This window comes from Erythrolamprus reginae, chromosome Z (genome assembly GCF_031021105.1).
Source record: "Erythrolamprus reginae isolate rEryReg1 chromosome Z, rEryReg1.hap1, whole genome shotgun sequence".
Lineage (NCBI taxonomy): Eukaryota > Metazoa > Chordata > Lepidosauria > Squamata > Dipsadidae > Erythrolamprus > Erythrolamprus reginae.
This window is the reverse complement of record NC_091963.1, coordinates 43,218,117-43,237,837: the sequence shown is the minus strand read 5'-3', so window position 1 is coordinate 43,237,837 and position 19,721 is coordinate 43,218,117. Positions and strand designations below refer to the sequence as shown.

The 19,721-nt window shown below is 34.2% G+C and overlaps 1 protein-coding gene across 4 annotated transcripts in view; it reads right to left on the bottom strand.

The window, feature by feature from the left end:
• Positions 1 to 19,721, bottom strand: part of DNAH11 (dynein axonemal heavy chain 11) — a 213,708-nt gene that overhangs the window by 12,149 nt on the left and 181,838 nt on the right. For all 4 annotated transcript variants that reach the window (XM_070727462.1, XM_070727463.1, XM_070727464.1 and 1 more), the window contains 9 exons: positions 18,051 to 18,191; positions 17,229 to 17,399; positions 14,602 to 14,724; positions 13,963 to 14,156; positions 11,695 to 11,843; positions 9,261 to 9,388; positions 5,356 to 5,583; positions 3,636 to 3,827; positions 1,934 to 2,053 (listed from right to left, as the gene is read on the bottom strand). In XM_070727462.1, coding sequence (XP_070583563.1) covers positions 1,934 to 2,053; positions 3,636 to 3,827; positions 5,356 to 5,583; positions 9,261 to 9,388; positions 11,695 to 11,843; positions 13,963 to 14,156; positions 14,602 to 14,724; positions 17,229 to 17,399; positions 18,051 to 18,191 — 1,446 coding nt within the window. The remainder of the gene's footprint in view (positions 1 to 1,933; positions 2,054 to 3,635; positions 3,828 to 5,355; positions 5,584 to 9,260; positions 9,389 to 11,694; positions 11,844 to 13,962; positions 14,157 to 14,601; positions 14,725 to 17,228; positions 17,400 to 18,050; positions 18,192 to 19,721) is intronic.

The following is a 19,721-nucleotide window of genomic DNA, read 5'->3' as shown; positions in this document are numbered from 1 at the left end:
ATTTTCATCACTAATAGATCCTGATGTAATATTATTCAACTTTAACTATACTCTTTAAAGTCTGTCCATTTGGTGAAGAATTAGTATTTTGTTATAGCAAGTTCTGCATTTTGTTTCTGCGTGAAATACTTTCTTTTTTAATCAACATTTCCCATTATTTGACTTTACTGTAATTACATAAATGATATTATTAGATGCTCAAAATAATTACAGGTGGTCCTCAACTTACAACACATGTAGTGACTGATTAAAGTTACAATTGCACTAAAAATGACTTATGATTTTTTTACACTTACTTCTGCTGCAACAATCTTATGATTACATATTCAAAATTCAAATACTAGGCAACTGACTTACATTTATGACTATTTCAGTGTCCCAGGGTCATGTGATTCCCTTTTGTGACCTCCTGACAAGCAAAATTAATAGGAAAGCCAGATTAACTTAACAACTGTGCTACTAATTTAAGAACTGCAGTGATTCACTTAACAACTATGCCAAGTCAGGTCATAATTCACTTAACAAGTGTCTCAATGAGCAATAAAAATTTTAGGCTCAATGAGCAATAAAATTTTTAGGCTCAATTGTGGTTGTAACTTGAGAGCTACCTTATATAAACTTAGATTTTAAAAGTATGAAAGCAAAAGTAATTTATGTAACCACTTTTTTAAAATTCTAGTTCCTACTTAACCTTTTTGTTTTCACAAACTATGAAGTCCTTATATGTTATAACCTTCCTTTGTAGAGGAGTGAGTCACTCTAGTTTCCCCTTGGTAAAATTTGACCGGATGCCTTTTGTGCATCTTATCCACTGAATACCTTCTCAACTGCAGCAATCAGTGCTTCCTCAAACAAGATAATTGAATTACTTAATACATTTGTATTTTAGAATAGAATAGAATAGAATAGAATTATTTTGTTGCCCAAGTGTGATTGGACACACAAGGAATTTGTCTTTGGTGCATATACTCTTCTAAATAAAATTAGTTTTATTTTATCTAATAATGACCCCCAATATGAAGATCACTTCTTACTGCAATTTACTGTTGCCATTCCAAACACTCCACCAAAATCACTTATCAATATTTTAACAGAACAACAGAATTGAAAGGGACCTTGGAAGTCTTCTAATCTAACCCCTGCTCAATATCATTTCAGACAAACAGTTGTCCAATCTCTTCTTATAAACCTCCCATGTTGCAGCACCCACAACGTCTAGAGGCAAATTGTTCCACTGATTAATTGTTCTGTCAGAAAATTTATCTCTAGTTGTAGATTGCTTCTCTTCTTTAATAGTTTGTATCTATTCCTTTTTATTCTGCCTTCAGGTGCTTTGGAAAATATATTGAGTCCCTCTTTTTTGTGGCAACCCCTGAGATATTCAACACTGCAATCATGTCTAGTCCTTAAAAAAAATTAAACTAGACATACCCACTTCACACAACTCTTCTTGGTATGTTTTAGTCTCCAGTTCCATAATCATGTTAGTTGCTCTTTTCTCATTTTTTTTGTGTCCCAACATTTTTTTTAATACTATGGCAAGGCAACCAAGACTGGATGAAATTTCCAAGTGTGGTCTTACCCCAAGGCATTATAAAGTGGTATAACAATTCATATAATCTTGATTCTATCATTCTGTTAATAGAGCCTAGGACTGAATTGGCTGTTTTGGAAGCTGCAGCACATTTCGATGCAAATGGAAAAATTATTTAGAAAATGGAATGGCTCGGTTATTCATCTCTCTTATGTTTAACAAGCAATAGTTCTATTTTGAAATCTCCAAATTAATAAAAGGCAGCCAAATAGTTGACCATTATAATATGCAGCTAAAGAATCATCTGTATACATTTCTGTCTATGTATCAATAAAGTTAAAGTTTAACTTTGTCAACAAAATGAAGCCAATGAAATCTTCCACTGCTATAAATTATTACCAGTGAAGGGCTCATAAATTCTTCCAAATATGTGTGACACAGTCTACGATCCCAATCATCAGTGATGTGTCCACCATACATAATCTCACCAAAGAGATAACACAAATCTTCCCATGGAACCTAGGGACATAATAAAATCAGCAATAGTAAACGTGTTTTCTAAAGAACAAAATAATGTTATTTGTGATCATAATGTTGCAACAAAATTGATGACTTCATCAGCACAAAAAAACCCCAACCTCTAGTACTTTAACATTTCAGTAATTATTGTGCTATACTATACTTACTTTTCACAAAACTAGATTTATAATTGGACTATAAGAACAACCTGTTATGGCAAAATGTTGTATACTAATGGATTATCTTCCTCAGTTATTATTGGAATCAGCACATAAAACATAGAAAAAACATATGAACCAAATAGCTGTGAAATTTTCAAATGTTTTATTATTTCCTTAAAATGAATTGAAATATTTCCATTTCTGTAGAACAATGAACACGACATGATAGGTAATGTGCTGTTTCAGCAAAAACCAGACATGTTGGTATTGCAGCAATTTAGTCAGTGTGATTTATTAACATGAGGCTTCTATATTTAAGAAAAAATATTTTGAAAATACTACTGGTATTTTGTTTCGAGTAGAATAAATTCCTGAGTTTTGATATGAATCACATTTATATTCTGTCCTGTAAATTTCTAAATTCTTCAAAATTTAGAATACAAAATGTTTTCAGCAAGAAAATTAAAAAACTAAAAATAAAACTATACTAATGCCCAAATCTATAATTTTATACGTAAAGCAGCAACACAAATTTGCTTTAAAAAAGGGACAAAGTTGTTCATGTGGTGTGTAAGACAACTTGACAACAGCAGTCTTACATCAATCTTCCATAGTGTCAATGTGTCAATGTCCTACCCATATGTAAATTTCAACTCCCAGGCTAGAGGTTTCTGTAGTAAGATTGGCAAGATTACATTGAAGGTACATGAGTCCAGCAAATGTCAGGTTTGTCAAACTAGTGGCCCACGGGCCAAATGCATCATGTGTAGGCCATGCCCATCCCAGCTCCACAAAGGCAAAAAATGTCCTGATATGTCACGATACATCATGTGACACAACCAAGTTTGAGCTACATGAATGGTTTTTCTAATTGGCACCCAATCACAAGTCATCTAATTTTAAACCCAAATTCAGCAGGAACATGTCTAAGAAAGTCACAACAAGGTGGCCTTCTTAATACATAATAATGACACATGAAAGAAATGCACCATTATTTATATATATAATGTGTTCTAAATTGTTTCAATGATCAGAACTAATTGTAGTGATTATTAATGCAGTGTTATGAACTGTCAGGTCTGCTGTATGTAATTATAGTTGTTCAAATGCTTCATTACCTGCCTAATGAATCTGGCACATATGCATGTACAAACTACTGTTTTTGCTAATATAATGAAGGACAATTTTATTTATTTATTTGCTTGTTTGTTTACTTTAGCTAAGCCAGTATCATTGAACCTCTTCAACCTATGTTAGTAAGTTTACATATCCTCTGTGAGAATTGTTTGAACTGCCTGATCAACAATAGGCAAATTTCCATCTGCTGCTTTTAAATTTTACATTCTTGTTTGCTCATGTTTAAAATCCCAAATTAAAATATATAGGTTTGTCAAGAAATTGCTTAATCTCTTAGTTCTTACTTTAGTGCTTGCCTCTAAATAATTATAGAGCACATTAACACAGATAGTGAGATCGCCCATATTAAAAGGGTATCTTCGATTCCATCCTTGAGGTCCAAATTTGAGTCTCCCAGCAACACAGGTATGAAAATAGCACAGAGAAAAGAAAATACTTTTAAACTCCTGTTCTCGTGTACACAATTCAAGTGTATCCTGATAAGAAAGAAATATGAAAACAGAGTATTTGTATCAAATCACATATCAACAATAGGCTTTAGAGTTTACAATTGTGTTTTCTGTATAAGCACTAATTACATTTTTCACAAAGTGGCACATAAACTATGCATAGTCTATGAACAAAAATGTGCAAGCATATTTAGTTTAGCAAAATTGTTTTAAAAAACAATAGAATTGTTACCACAGCAACCTATGCATTAATGACATGTAAGAGCTACCAGTATATTCCTATTTTTTTTAATATAGGCACCATTCACTGAACTATTTGACAGATTAGACATTACTCAAAACTGTATGCAGCTTAGGACAACCTTTTACACTGCATTCTTCCATATTATCTATTTAAGAATTTAAGAATAGATCAGATATAATTTGATGGACAGGCTGTTTATTCCAATTATTCCAATAGGCCCATCAAGCCTATTCTGTTTGCTGCCCATCAGACTGCAAAAATGGGCTGACTAAAGGCATTTAGCACAGCACTATAAATATAGTAACATCCTAAATGGCTATAGCCTCAAACATAATATGCAACTTATGTGTAACAATGTATATATAAAGCTACACTAGATGCAGCTATTTGTCATGAACTGAGAAGAAACAATGGATCTACGTGATTCCTGCCCAAATGATGTTATTCTCAATGCTGTAAAATACATTGTATAATAAGACACTTGTTTCTCTTTTGAATTACAAAGTACAGTAATACCTCATGATACGAACTTAATTGGTGCAAGGAGGAGGTTCGTATGACGAAAGGTTCGTAAGACGAAACATTGTTTCCCATAGGAAACAATGTAAAGTCAATTAATCCGTGCAACCAAAACCCCCCCGCAAAAAAAAACGGCTTTCGGCGACTGCTGGGAAGCCGCGCGGCTGTTTTAAAAGGTGACAGCCGGCCTGGGGGGCTTCCCAGCACCCCCCCGAAGCCGGGTTCGGGGTTCAGGGGTGCTGGGAAGCCCCCCAGGCTGGCTGCGACCTTTTAAAACAGCCGCGCCGCTTCCCAGCTGTCTCCTGAAGCCGAACACCAAAGCCGAACTTCCGCGTTCGGCTTCAGGAGACAGCTGGGAAGCGGCACGGCTGTTTTAAAAGGTCGCAGCCGGCCTGGGGGGCTTCCCAGCAACCTCCCGAACCGAACCCGGGGTTCAGAAAAATTTTGCCTCTTCTTACAAACTTTGTTCGAGTTACGAACCGGCGTTCGGGAGGCTTCTGGGAAGCCCCGCCGCCCGGCTGTCACCTTTTAAAACAGCCACGCGGCTTCCCAGCAGTCTCCGAACGCTGGTTCGTAACTCGAAAAAAGTTCGTAAGAAGAGGCAAAATTTTTCTGAACCCCGGGTTCGTATCACGAGTTGTTCGTAAGACGAGGGGTTTGTATCTTGAGGTACCACTGTACTTCATTTATGTAATCGTTTATGTAATTCCTTAAATTCCAGAATAGATTATTCTTTGGTTCTATTGGCTGACTTTTAAGAGAAACGCACACACACAACTGTAATATTGTTACCTGGTCAAAATTGTAGAGAGCAGCATGAAGATTAGCTAACATTCCTGTAGGAGGTTCATTAATAAGTTTAATAGAGTTTTCCAAAATTCCTTGAGGTATAACATGCTCCTCAGGAGTTGGAGCAGGCTCAGCACTGATAAAAAGGCGATAGTCACAGTGACTTCCTTTACTGTATTTATCCACCAAGATCTCTAAGGTCCCCAACCATTTGACAACAAGATGTATATTCTGTTTAAGAAAATGCAAAACATTCATTATAAATACACAGTTATCATTTAGAAATGGCCTCAGCTAATAATATTACCAAGTCCTGGCAAACATAGGTAGTAATTACAAAAACAAAAACCCAGAACAAATTTGCCTTTGGTAAGTTCACAACTGTAATTTCAAATTATAAACATAATGAATAGAAGAAAGTTAGTTTTTTAAAACTCTCATACACTGTACTTTGATATCTTTCATATTAACAAGAACGTCCTAATCTCCAAATATTCAGTAAGCTAAGAAATTTTGTAAGGAATGACGGAAAAAGAATGATGCCTCTCTACAAAGTTCTGAGAAGGCAGTCAGAGACATTTCAAGAGGTTATGGCTACAGTATTACAAATAACAGTATCTTCTTGTACCAACTGTTATATATGATTAATGTGATGTCAAACAATATCTGAGACACAATGGGTGAGAAACAGGAGATGGGGACTAAAGAGATCTTGGAATCATACCTTGCCGTTGAACTTGAAATGCTGAGAATGAATTTTATAGCCTTTGCTTGTAAAGCAAGGCTATTTGCCAGCATAGGTAATGCATCTGTGCTGGAGGTTGCTTCTGCTTCGGCCTGGTTCTGTAAACTGGTAGCAGTGGCGGGAGGCTCGGCTCATCCACCCAGGATGTTTCTTTGCCTGTGCAGAAGCATTGCCCGTGCACACCAGTAGCAACAGGTTTTAGAACCCACTAAAATCTGGATCCATTCTCCCATTTACCATAATGTCCCAAGTACTTGGACATCTTTCTTTTTATCCCAGCTGTGGAAATCATTTTGCCAAGATTTATACACAAAATGGCATAAAATATTTCGCAGATTCTTTAACAATCAAGATTACAGAATTGCAATCATAAGTGCATTCCATTTGCAGTGACAACTAAGATGATAATAATACGTCATTTTAACTGGGATTTTGCCAGTGGCACTACATAAATAGCTCTGCCCTCTCATACTCTTATTGCTCAAACAAAAATATGAAACAAGGAGCCATGAAAGTAATGTGATATTATCAATTCTATCATTGGCATTTTATCTTAATTCTATTTATTTTTTTAAAAATGATTTAACATATTCAGTAATATGCATTAAAAGGCATTTTGTTTTACATATTTCCCCCCAATATATTTATGTATTTTGGAAAAGGAAACACTGTATTTCTATAGAAGACAAGTAGTCTTCAATTACATTGATCATTCATGGAACGAGCATTCTAAGTTACAATGGCATTGAAAAAAGTAACTTTGGGACTGGTCTTTAAACTTATGTCAATTGCATCATTCCCCTTGAGCAATCTGGTGCTTGGCAACCAGCATGTATTTACAATGGTTTGCAGTATCTTCAGATTGCACAATCACTTGTAATCTTCCAAACAGCATCTGACAAGTGTCAATAGGGAAGTCAGATTTGCTTAACAATTACATGATCCACTTTAATACCTCCGAGACCACCTTCTGCCGCACAAATCCCAGCGGCCGATTAGGTCCCACAGAGTTGGCCTTCTCCGGGTCCCAACGACTAAACGATGTCGTCTGGCAGGACCCAGGGGGAGAGCCTTCTTTGTGGTGGCCCTGGCCCTCTGGAACCAACTTCCCCCAGAGATTAGGACTGCCTCTACCCTCCTTGCCTTTCGTAAGCTATTAAAAACTCATCTTTGCCGCCAGGCATGGGGAAACTAACACACATCCCAATTGTCAAAGCAGGTGTATGGTTTGATTGGTTGTGTGATTATTTTATTTTATTATAAGGGTTTTAAATTGTATTTTAAAATTGTATTTGTACACTGTTTATGTTGTTGTGAACTGCCCCGAGTCCTCGGAGAGGGGCGGCATACAAATCTAATAAATTATTATTATTATTATTATTATTATTATTATTATTATTATTATTATTATCATCATCATCATCATCATCATCATCATCATCATCATCATCATCACCATCATTATTATTAATGACTATAGTGATTCACTTAAAGCACAAACGGTTGTAAAATCGGGCTTGATATAGTTAACAGGTGCCTTACTTAGTGAAGGAATTACCTGTCCCACTGTGGTCATAAACTAGGGACTATCTGTATGTTCTTACAATCTCTATTTTCAAATTCAGCAAGCACTGGATTATAGAATTAAAGGAAAATAGAATAAAAATAGAAAATGATTGGTACAGTTGTTTTAAATTTTACTAGACAACCCATGGTCCATTGGGCCATTATTTCAGACATGTTTCCTTATATAAACAAAGAAACAAAATGACCCCAAGTGGGCAACAAAGCAATGGGAATGAGAGCATTGATTTTCCATGAGGAAGCTGCCAGGGAATATTGAAAACCTCCCTCCCACTCCTCTCTTTTTCAGCAATTCAACAATCTCATCTTGAATCCTATCATTGTAGAGTATACTAATTTTCAATTCTACACTGTCTTATGAATCCATGAAGTAAATTTAAACACAATTGGGTTGTTAATTGGGCATGGCATTAGATGCCTGATATAATTATGGATTTGCCCTTGAATAATCATAGAAAAATTGCATCTATTCTTTAATAGAAGGACTACTTTGGCACCAACTGATGTTTCATTTGCAGGGTGTTTCATTTTATTGTGTGATGTTCTCCTTGAACTCCTTTGAAATATGTTCATCATTGCTATATAGATTAAGGAATTCAGTAAGGAGTGGTTGCAAATTGCTTATCTTGACCTTTTCCAAGCAGTAATTCTTATGTTATGCAGTGTATTTATCTATCTATCTATCTATCTATCTATCTATCTATCTATCTATCTATCTATCTATCTATCTATCTATCTATCTATCTATCTATCTATTGCATTTGTATGCCGCCCTTCTCCGGAGACTCAGGGCGGCTAACAGCAACAATAAAGCAGTGTACAATAGTAGTCTGATGTTAGAAACAATTAAAAACCCATTAATATAAAAAACCAAACATACATACATACATATCATGCGTAGAATTGTAAAGGCCTAGGGGGAAGAGGGTCTCAATTCCCCCATGCCTGACGGAAGAGGTGGATTTTAAGCAGCTTACGAAAGGCAAGGAGGGATTTGTAATATAGTTTATTAACTAACTAACTAACTAACTAACTAACTAACTAACTAACTAACTAACTAACTAACTAACTAACTAACTTATTTTTCGAATAAACTTTTGAAAAGTACAGCCTAAGTCCAGAATTCAAACTTCAGGTTGTTGTTGGTTTTTTATGTAAACCAAATGTAATGTAAACATTTGTAAACCAAATGTAATGTAAACCAAACCTTAACAAAGTTTGTCCACTCAAATGATAGAGGACAAGAACAAAAATAAAAGAAGTTTCTCCGGAACAATACTACCTCAAATTTTTTGACATACAATAATTTCCCCTCATGCTTCCTGCCTTAATCAGCAGTTTGCTATAGCTGACAGCTTAATTTAGTTAGAAGGCGGGGTGGGGGTGGGGGGAAACCAACCCAAGTAAGTTCAATTTTTTCCTGCAATAATTAAGGCTGGGGAAAAAAATCTGTTTAACACAGGGAAAAATTGCTCTCGCTCTTAGAATTTCTCAGAAAGCCATTCCCCTTTTTATCACTTCCATTATTGCTAAGAAATGAAGCAGAGGAGGTACATCAATTGTATTGTTTCACACTTACCTGGAGAATAACCCAGTGTCCATGTTTGGCAGCTTTTTCTATTGCCTTCTCTGCCACAATCTCTTGTCCTTGTCCTAAAGATATATTATGAAGTTTCCCACAGTCAATTGTGAAGCCAAGTTTCTTGCCTGCAAGTGGGGCGACAGAAATGGGAGTGGGGAAATAAATAAAAGTAGAAAAAAAGGGAGAGGGTTGGAGGAGAAAAGAGGATAATGCACCAATAATTTCTCTATCACTGGAACAATGCACATATGGGCTTTTTTGTGAAGTACTTCAGTCAGCCCCATTTCAACAAGCAAAATTGTGAGCTCTCAAGAGCAGCCTTATGGCTAATATTAGAGAAGGAAAGCTGCAGAAATTTGCTCCCTTGGTTTTAAGATAATGAACCTTTTGACATTTTGATAGATGCTAGGTATTGTTACCAAGCTTTATAAAGTCTTACAGGGGGTGCTAGTCATTTCCCTTATAAAAAAAGGGAGCAACATGTGGTAGCTATCACATCAGTTTTTTAACTGATTGGTTCAGGAGGAAAATGTGTTAGTTTCTCACCTTGTGAGGCCAGGGTCTAAATTGAGCACAGTCAGGTCACAGCTGTATTAACCTGGTATTCTCAGCAGAGTCAGTGGGGAATAGTAATCCTAAGTACAATGCGACAGTTTCTTACACAATGAATATAGTTTGTATAATGACCATTATTTAGTCACAGGGGGTGCAAGATTACATGAGCATAGAGAAAATTGCCCTCTGGCCCTCATCTAGTCAAAAGGTAAGAAACAGCACAAAAGAGCCTGTATTATGCCAAGCAGAGGAATGCTCAATCTAAAAATTTCTTCATACTGCAGCGTTAATAGCTGCACACTTTTTATTCACTCTTCCATGGTGAATGGTGGCTTAAGGCAGAGAGGAGGAAGTCTTTAAAAACTTAACTCTTGTTGAAGAAAACAATTGCAAATTTAAGTCTGCTTTATATCAGGATAATGCCTGTTTGTGGAATTTTTTTGGGTGGTGGTGGTGATGGTGGGCTTAACATGTATTAATTAAAGACTAACTGCTGTTCTAAGTTAGAGTAAGAGCTGCCATTGTTACCAATCACAAATTAAGGAGAATTCTGTGGAGTTTGCAATCCAACAACAATTGGAGAAATGTTTTGTTACCACTTACCAGTATAACAAAATGCAGAGTGGCAAAAATCAAGGTCTAAGATTCTGAGAGACATAGAACAGTGCGTAGTGAATTGTGCCCACCACCCCGACACACACACATTCCCCACCACCAAATTGGGGGTGTTTCTTGTATAGTCCACTTGACCCAAGAGCAATATATCTATTTACATATTATAGAGTGATTCCAATTTATTTCTTATAGCTTGGTCTCGGATTCTGCTTGTCATATATCGTCTTACCTTGTCCCACCGTCCCATCAGCTGTCCCAACTCAGTTTCATTATCCAAATTTATCCTTTTTTCCATAATTTCAAATTGAATATGGTCCACCATGTACCTATACCAATTTTGCATTGTCCATTTTGTCGCATCCTTCCAACCCAGAACTATTACTGCCTGAGCGCTTTCTATTGCTGCTTTTTTTATTTCTCTAAATTCTCCCATCGCATTACTTTTTACTAGTAGTACTGCCATTTCCTTAGTGATTGTCCATTGTATATTTAGCATTCTATTGATATCCTCTTTCACTTTTTGCCAAAATTCCTGCACTATCGGGCATTCCCAAAACATATGCATAAACACTCCTTTGTCTTGACATCCATGCCAGCAATTCCCCCTGACATTCTGCTGAAAATGTGCGAATTGAACGGGAGTAAAATACCACTTATGTAATATTTTCCTTCTCATTTCCCTGATTCTTGTATTTTTAATTTTCCTTATATCCTCTACTATATTTTCCATTTCTTGTACCTCTACTGATATCTCATTTTGCCACCATTTAGTCAATCCATCAATCGTATCCCCTTCTGACTGCACTAGCAATTTGTATATATTAGTTGCTTGCGCCTTTATCCCCTCACTTTTTTCTCTTATTATTTTCTCTAACCCTGTCTCCTCCCTCCATAATACTTCTTTATTCTCCCTTTTGTGTGATGCTAAAATTGTTAAAAATCAATAAAAAATATTTACAAAAAAAAAAAAGACTCTGAGAGACAGGGCCAAAATGCTTCTTCATGTCTTGTCCCCTAAATCCCTATCAATTTTTGCCTATTTAAATCAATGGATTTAAATAAATAGTATTATTTGATTACTTGAACACATAAATAAATATCAGGATTATATTTTAACATATGAACTTTGGGTCTTGAATTCAAAATATTGATCTTTCTGATATTTTAAATACTACATATATTTTACACATATTTCTACTGAATTTCCAAATGTATATAATTTTAAAGTAAAACAATATTCATTAAATAAAATAAGGCTCACCAAGTGTTTCCATGTCTTTCAGAGGATCCACCCCAGGAGAAAGAATAAAAAACACAGGAGTAGCTGGACTGCTTTCTTCATAAGACTTGGCCAAGTCTATTCTTGTGCCATCCACATACTTCGAACCTAGCTTTTCTTCAACAAAGTCTCTAGAGTAATACACACACATACAAGTCAAAATTAGAAACTATTAATCTAGGTCTTAATTCACAACCAGGAAGAGCTGGCTGAATTGCAATTTTAAATATGAAAAGTTTCCTTCATATGAATTATTTGCCATATGAATTTATATAACATTCCATATTCTATCCTAATAAGAAAGTTTGAAAAAAATGTGAGATGGGGCAGACAGATCAGCAGGATAAGCATCTAGATATCTAGATATGAATAGATCAACAATTTTCGGCAAATATTTTTTTAATTTTTTTCTCTCCAATCACAGTACAATAAAAATTATAACAACATCAAATTGTTTTACAATAAATCAATTTCAGGAAGTTATAGAATACAATGCTACCACCTTCACTTTTGACATCTGAATAAAAATAGCTGCCCAATTTTTTAATGCAATAGAAATATACTATTAGCTAAGACCCCATTTAAGCTGTTCTGAATTCTAGTATCTCACATTGAATAGGCTGAAATGTTTCAAATCTCTCCTAATCACTTCCATATCAATTTTCATTATATAATCAATACCCTTTACAAATAGTTAACACCTATTAATAAAATACCCTTACAAATAGTTAACACCTATTAATAAAATACCCTTTGAAAAATTCTTACAGTAGCGTAGTCAAAGGGGAAAAAATAAACCCAATAATATCACCAAATATTGCTTAATTAATTAAATTACCAACCTAATTACTAAATGCTTTATATAAAAATTTAAAAATGAAAAGAATAGAATCAAAATAAAATTAAATCTATAAAAATAAAATGAAATTAAGTCTCTAAAGAAATTAAGAAATAAAAAAAACATGAGACAGAGAATAGAAAATTGCACTAAATAGATAAGATAAATATAGGTGTAAAGACGCAGCAGAATAAAAAAAAGCTAGAAAAGAAAAGAAAAAGAAAAGCGCAAAACAAAAAAAGAAAGAAGAGGAGGAAAGAGCGAAGAAGAACTTTCCTCTACTTCTCATTGACTTCTCCACCTATCTCCTTATAGCATTTTCCAAAATTTGCAATGTTTTAAAATTGCTTTTTAAAAAACATACCCAACAGAATCCTCCAACCTGATCAAAGAAAAGAAAAGAAAAAAATGTCCTTGATAGCCCACTGGGATCAACTTTTATATATAAAGCTGCATACCCAGCTGAATCATCATGCCCTAGTCTAGTTTTATCATTGCAAACCCAGCTGTATCATTATGCCCTAATCTAAGTTGTTGGTTCCAGTGAATAAAAAAGAAAAAAAACCTTCCCTAATCCTAAATTCTAGATTTAAATTTAAATTTTCCCAAATAGTAATTTTGTTTAAGAAAAAGATCTAACAAAAAAATTACAAAAAGAAAAAAATACAAAGAGTCTGTCAAAGCCTCATTATAACCCGTATAATATAAAACATAAAAAGCTTTTTATTTATTAAATAATTCCCCTTTCCTCAAACCAGATATTCTCCAAAACAAAATACATTCCCTCTAAAATTATACCCCCCCCCCCTTTTAGGCTGTGCATAATGAATTTTATTTAATCACCATCTTATCCTAATTAAAAAAAGATATATAAAAACATAGAATCCTTTCAAAACACTCTTTTCCCTCCTGATGTTAATACTATCAAATCAATATTTATTTATGAATTATGGAATTTATATAACATTCCACATTCTATCATAATAAGAAAAATTGAAAAAAAAATGAGATGGGGCAAACAGATCAGCAGGATAAACATATCTAGATATGAATAGAACAACAATTTTCAAATATGGTTTTAAAGTAGTGCTACCTTATATAAAGCTTTTTAAATCAGATTCATGAAGTTTTGTTTTCACATCAGACCTGGGTCTAAAATGAGGCTTTGTTTTCACTTTAGGCCTGTGGACCCACCACCAGTACATGGGCCATTGGAAACCAAGCTATGCAGGCAAAATAAATCCCTTCCCCTCACTGCCACCGGCAGTCCGTGGAGCCAAAATGATTGAGGGCTGCTACAATAGATCAGTTGGAATGTTAAATAGCATAGGATGAGGATACCCAAACATGTAGAGAACATGTGCAAATACCCATAGAAATTTTGTTCCTCTTCCCCAAATCAGACATTATACCTGAGAGCATAAGTTATCCGATCTGGGCACAATGCTCGTAGTATAATCAGTCTCTCAAAAGAAGTTTTATTTTTCCATTCCTGGGGTAATTTTTCTTTTTCTGGACATTCTGAATCCACCCATTTTTTCCATCTCTTAACAGAACCTTCAATGTCTTTATCTAATCCTCGGAATTCATCCATTAAGGCAATGGCCTGTAATGCATTAATAGAACTCATGAATTGTTGGCTTTCAGATTAATAGGATCAAGAATTTTACTATAAAGTTACTATATGAAGTATGATTTTCAGTCTACAAGCTAATATTAGATAAATGTTCCCACCTCTAAAGACCCCAATGATTAGAGAAAATACTAAGTCATGTTTCAATATGTTTCTTATTTAAAATTTTTGAAACAGTAATTAAAGCCAAGAAAGAAAAGTAACATATAAAATGTAGTCTCTAAATTGAAAACTGTATTTACTTCAGAACAAATCAATTTAGATTAGTGTACAGAATACGCTTCATTTAAATGTTGTAAAATTAGAACTCTGAAATATAGATGCACATAATTAAGTTAAAACTCATTCAGACATGGAAGGTTATTATAGTATCTGAAGATTTTTTTAAAAAAATCAGAAAAAGTGTTTCTATATTTACCTTAATAGCACTCCATGATTGAGTTGTTAAAAAGTCAACTGGACTTTTATAGGCGTGTTCAACTTTAAATAGTAGCAAGAAATTTAGCATAGTAGGTTCGATTTCTTTATTCTCCAACAAAATCTGGGAAATAAAGAGTAAATAAAAATATAAAATGAAATTTTAGATTTGGTCTGTTAAAACATATTATTTATCCATGTATTTATTTTATATAATTTATAGATTACAGTGTTCCCTCGATTTTCGCGGGGGATGCGTTCCGAGACCACCCGCGAAAGTCGAATTTCTGCGAAGTAGAGATGCAGAAGTAAATACACTATTTTTGGCTATGAACAGTATCCCAAGCCTTCCCTTAACACTTTAAACCCCTAAATTACAATTTCCCATTCCCTTAGCAGCCATTTAGATTATTATTCACCATGTTTATTTATTAAAGTTTATTTAAAAAAATGTTTTTTAAAGGCAGACGAAAGTTTGGCAATGACATATGACGTCATCGGGGCAGGAAAAACCATGGTATAGGGGAAAAAAATGCGAAGTAGTTTTTAATTAATATTTTTGAAAAACCGTGGTATAGACGTTCCGCGAAGTTCGAACCCGCGAAAATCGAGGGAACACTGTATTCTAATTTGTTATAACAGTCAATATCTAAGAAACGTATCTTTGTAAATAGGTATAGGTAAAACTACCATTTTTATTATAACACCTTCATATATCTGACTCCTTAGACAGACATTTATTTCTGCTCTAATATAAAAACAGAGCATCAAAGTAAAATGTCCATCCATCCTTTGCCTGCTGTACTTTCCAACTACTTCTTCATAAAAGGATGGCCTCATCTCATTTGTCTGGAATGATCTAGGACAGTGGTTCCCAAACTTCTTTTGGCCATGCCCCACCTAATTATCTCTAAAGTCCTGAGGCCTCCCCTCCCTTATGACATATAATTCTTATTATTCAAAAAGTGAACTACTCACGAGGAGGAAGCCTAAAAGGCCATTAACTAGGTTTAACAAGGTTCCAATTTCCCCCATTAAAAATGAAATTGCCTCCTGTGGGGCCTGGGTCCCACGTTAATTATTATTATTATTACGATTATTATTATTATTTATTAAATTTGTACGCCGCCCCTCTCCGAGAACTCGGGGCAGCTAGGATGCCTTACATAAGCAAGGGGTTGGACTAGAAGACCTAACTCTAACCCTAACCCTTTTTGCTTTGGGAAGAAAAAGCTAAAAGGAAGATAGAATTTACCATTTACTCAGAGAGAGTATATAAGGGAGTAAGGTAAAGAAATTAAAAGAAAAAGAAATCCTTTTGTTACAGGGAAGTTATAACTGACAGGGATTGATAGACGGGTTATTCTGTCCATATTTTGTTCTATGCTTTATTCTGCAAGATAGATAAAGCAAAAATGTATTTATGTAGACATTAGTGTGCATGTTTCGAATGCTACTGATGCCCAGTTTGCTTGTGCTTCAATAGCTATGTATTCTAGTTTCTCAAAAATTAAGTCTTTTTGGTCTAAATTCTGAAGACATATTTATCAAATTCCTTAGTGTGTGCCTATCCCCATTCTTATATGAAAGCAGGACTACTTAAAGTTGAATGAAGCATCTGGATAGGCATTTTTGAAGTTTGGTTAGGTTTATTTTCTCCATTATGGCTTCTCTCTACATGCACTAATATTAATGGGATATAATCATAGACAAAAATATTTAGTATATAATATTAATGACCATAAATGAAGTTTAAGCCAATTCCACATTATTTCCTGTGACAAAAATGGTAAAAAAAATTCCTCACTGAAATTTTGAACATTCAACCATTAAAACCATTACAAGTTTTATTCTATCAGAATATACTTTGAAACACCCAATGACATATTCTGACTGCAACTGTTTTGTTCCAAGTTCATGGCATTCCATTTTGTATATTTAATCAAATAGCAATTGATCATTTGGTTACCAAATCTATCCTGCAACTTAATACGAGGGTCACCCAGAAAGTAATGCACCACATTTTTTTCTCAGCCTACAATAATGGTACAAATGCAAAACTTTAGATATACATTATTTGAATTGTCAGGAGTGCATGTGTAAATTTTACATTTCTTCAGGCAGATAGCGTAGCTGCAGCAGTGTTTTGAAATGGCGTCTGTAAGTGATGTACGTTACAAGCAGCATGTCATCATTGAATTTCTCACTGTGGAGAAAGAAACTGTTGAGAATATTCACAAACATTTGTTTACAGTTTATGGAGAATCTGCAGTCAACAGAAGTATGGTTAGACACTGGGCACAGAGGGTGAGGTCATTAGAACAAGGAGTGGTACCGAAAGGGAATATATGCCTTGTGACTCGCTGAAGGTAGGGCATATAACGGGATACAGATTACGTGGAAAAATAGGGAGTATAGAAGAAACATCATTCTTTCTTGTGTATACATTTCATTGTCTTCAATAAATAATTGTTGAAGAAAAAAAATGCATTACTTTCTTGGTGACCCTTGTATGTATTATTAACCTCAACTCAAATAGAACATTTTTAAAACTGCTGATTTACATCAATAAATGCATCCTCAACCTTTAAATGCCAATGCAAATAATAACAATTAAACTTTTCTAACCTGAAATATTGTCTGGCCAAGAAAAATGAGTTTGTCCCTCTCAAAAAATCCCTGGCTGATATAAATGAAGGTGAAATATGTTATGGATTCAGTCAAGTTGGAGATGCGTTCCTGGATATCATCTGATGCCTCAGCTTTCTCAATAGCTTTATGAAATACATTGTTGAAAGCCTAACAAAACAAAACAAGAAACCATTCACAAAAAATTTGTCTTGGTAGTGTAGGTGGCAACTTAATAATAAGTTTTGTTATTATAGGCATAAACATTAAGGATATTATAGCACAAATTAAGGATATAATAATAATAATAATAATAACAACAACAACAACAACAATACACTTTTTATGAATGAAATATAGAAATATAAGTTCCAGAATGTCATACAGTTTTTTTAGCTGACCAAGAAGTATATAAAACGTAATGTAATGATCTGGATGTGATATGTGATGATTTTGTTATAAACGGATATGTTTTACAATACTCGATATTGTTTTGGGAAAAATATTTTACGAACTTAAATGGTTCAATTATTAGGAAAAAGGAAGTGGATCTTCAGACATGTAAAATAATCTAATTCTTTAATTTGCTATTATTGCATTTCTGTTGCCAGGGATGGAAGAAACTGTTTGGGCAATTTGATTTTTCTGGTGCCAGAATAGTCCTGAATTCAGAAAGAGAAGCATCATTTGTGGCTGTTTCAGCTTAAAAATTTTCATTTCACTTCACTATTTTCTGGGAATGTGCTTGCTGGAAACTAAGCTGTTAGCAGCTCTGCATTTATTTTTTACTTTTGGAAATAAAGCAAGAAAAGGTTAAAGTACCTTCAGTGAAAACTGATACATGGGATTGATTTTGCTTAGATCTTGAATGACAAAATAAAGAAGAGAAGATCTTGCAGCTGCTGGTCTATAATACTCCCTGGCTTCATTAATATTAACTTCATTTTCTCTGGCTTCTGCAGCCTGCGAGATAACAACAAAAAAAGTATAATTATTGTTAGAGCAAATTCACAGTAATGTTTAAGCCTCAATCTTAGACAAAATTACTTAGGCAAAATCCCCATTGAGTTAAGAATGAGAACTGTTGAGAAGTAGTAGCATATAATTTGCAGTGGTTAACTGTTGAGCTGCTAAATCTTTTTTTTTTAAAGGATGATTTAAAATGGGAACTAAAATGCTAGCATCTATAATGAATCCATATCAGTGTTCAGGACTGTTGATGGTTTGTTTTGATAATAATATTAATTATGAGCGATACAAAGGTCTAAAGCCAAGGAAGATAAGAATGATTAGATGAAAACTATAAATAAGCAGATACAGGACTATACAGGTCAGTTTCTCAAATATCTTATCTTATCTTTATTATATTTGTATATGCCGCCCCTCTCTGTAGATAATAATACTACTTACACAGAAATAGCAGTGTCAAATGATGAAAGTTAAATTCATGCTTTTTTCATCTTAATATTATACAACATGTGCACAATTATTAGACAAGTGAGTGTTTTGACGATATCATTTTTATGCATATTTTCCTCCTCCCATTAGTCTCCAGTGCTGTCATATTTCAGAACTGCAACCTACCTGTAGTGCCCAGACGTACATGGTGTTCAGTGCTCAGAGATATGGCCAAGGTAAGGAAGGCTGGAATCCTACAACTACTGAAGTTGAATGACAAAACTGGGCCAAGAAATATCAGAAGACAGATTTTACAAAGGTTTTACAGACTGATATGTGATTATAATGATCCTTGACAGACCAGATGGATAGGCCCATGGCTGGATAGATAGGCCCATGACAGATGCCAGCAAGGTGGAGGTTGACTCAGATGCCAGCAAGGTGAAGGTGGAGTACTGGTATGAGTTGGTATTGAAGATAAGGTTTAATTTAATTTAATTTAATTTAATTTAATTTAATTTAATTTAATTTAATTTAATTTAATTTAATTTAATTTAATTTAATTTAATTTAATTTAATTTAATTTAATTTAATTTAATTTAATTTAATTTAATTTAATTTGATTTAATTATTTAATTTTTTATTTAATTCATTTAATTTTTAAATTAAATTTAATTATATTATATATTATATTATAATTTTATTTTATTCAATTCAATTCAATTCAATTCAATTCAATTCAATTCTATGCCGCCCAATCCAATGGGACTCAGGGCGGCTTATAACAATAAATAATATAGTAAAATGGACTAAAAATCAACTCCCAAACCTACTACCAGTTTTTAGAAGATACTTTCAGGAAAAATCTGCATCTTTCAAGAAGACAGTGATTTTTATGCAGGACAAAGCTCCATTACATGCATTGAAGTACTCCACTGTGCAGCTAGCCCAAGAGTGGGCAAAGTTGGCTCTTTTATGACTTGTGGACCTCAACTCCCAGAATTCCTGAGCCAATCATGCTTAGCTCAGGAATTCTGGGAGTTGAAGTCCACATATCAAAGAAGAGCCAACTTTGCCTACCCCTGAGCTAATCAA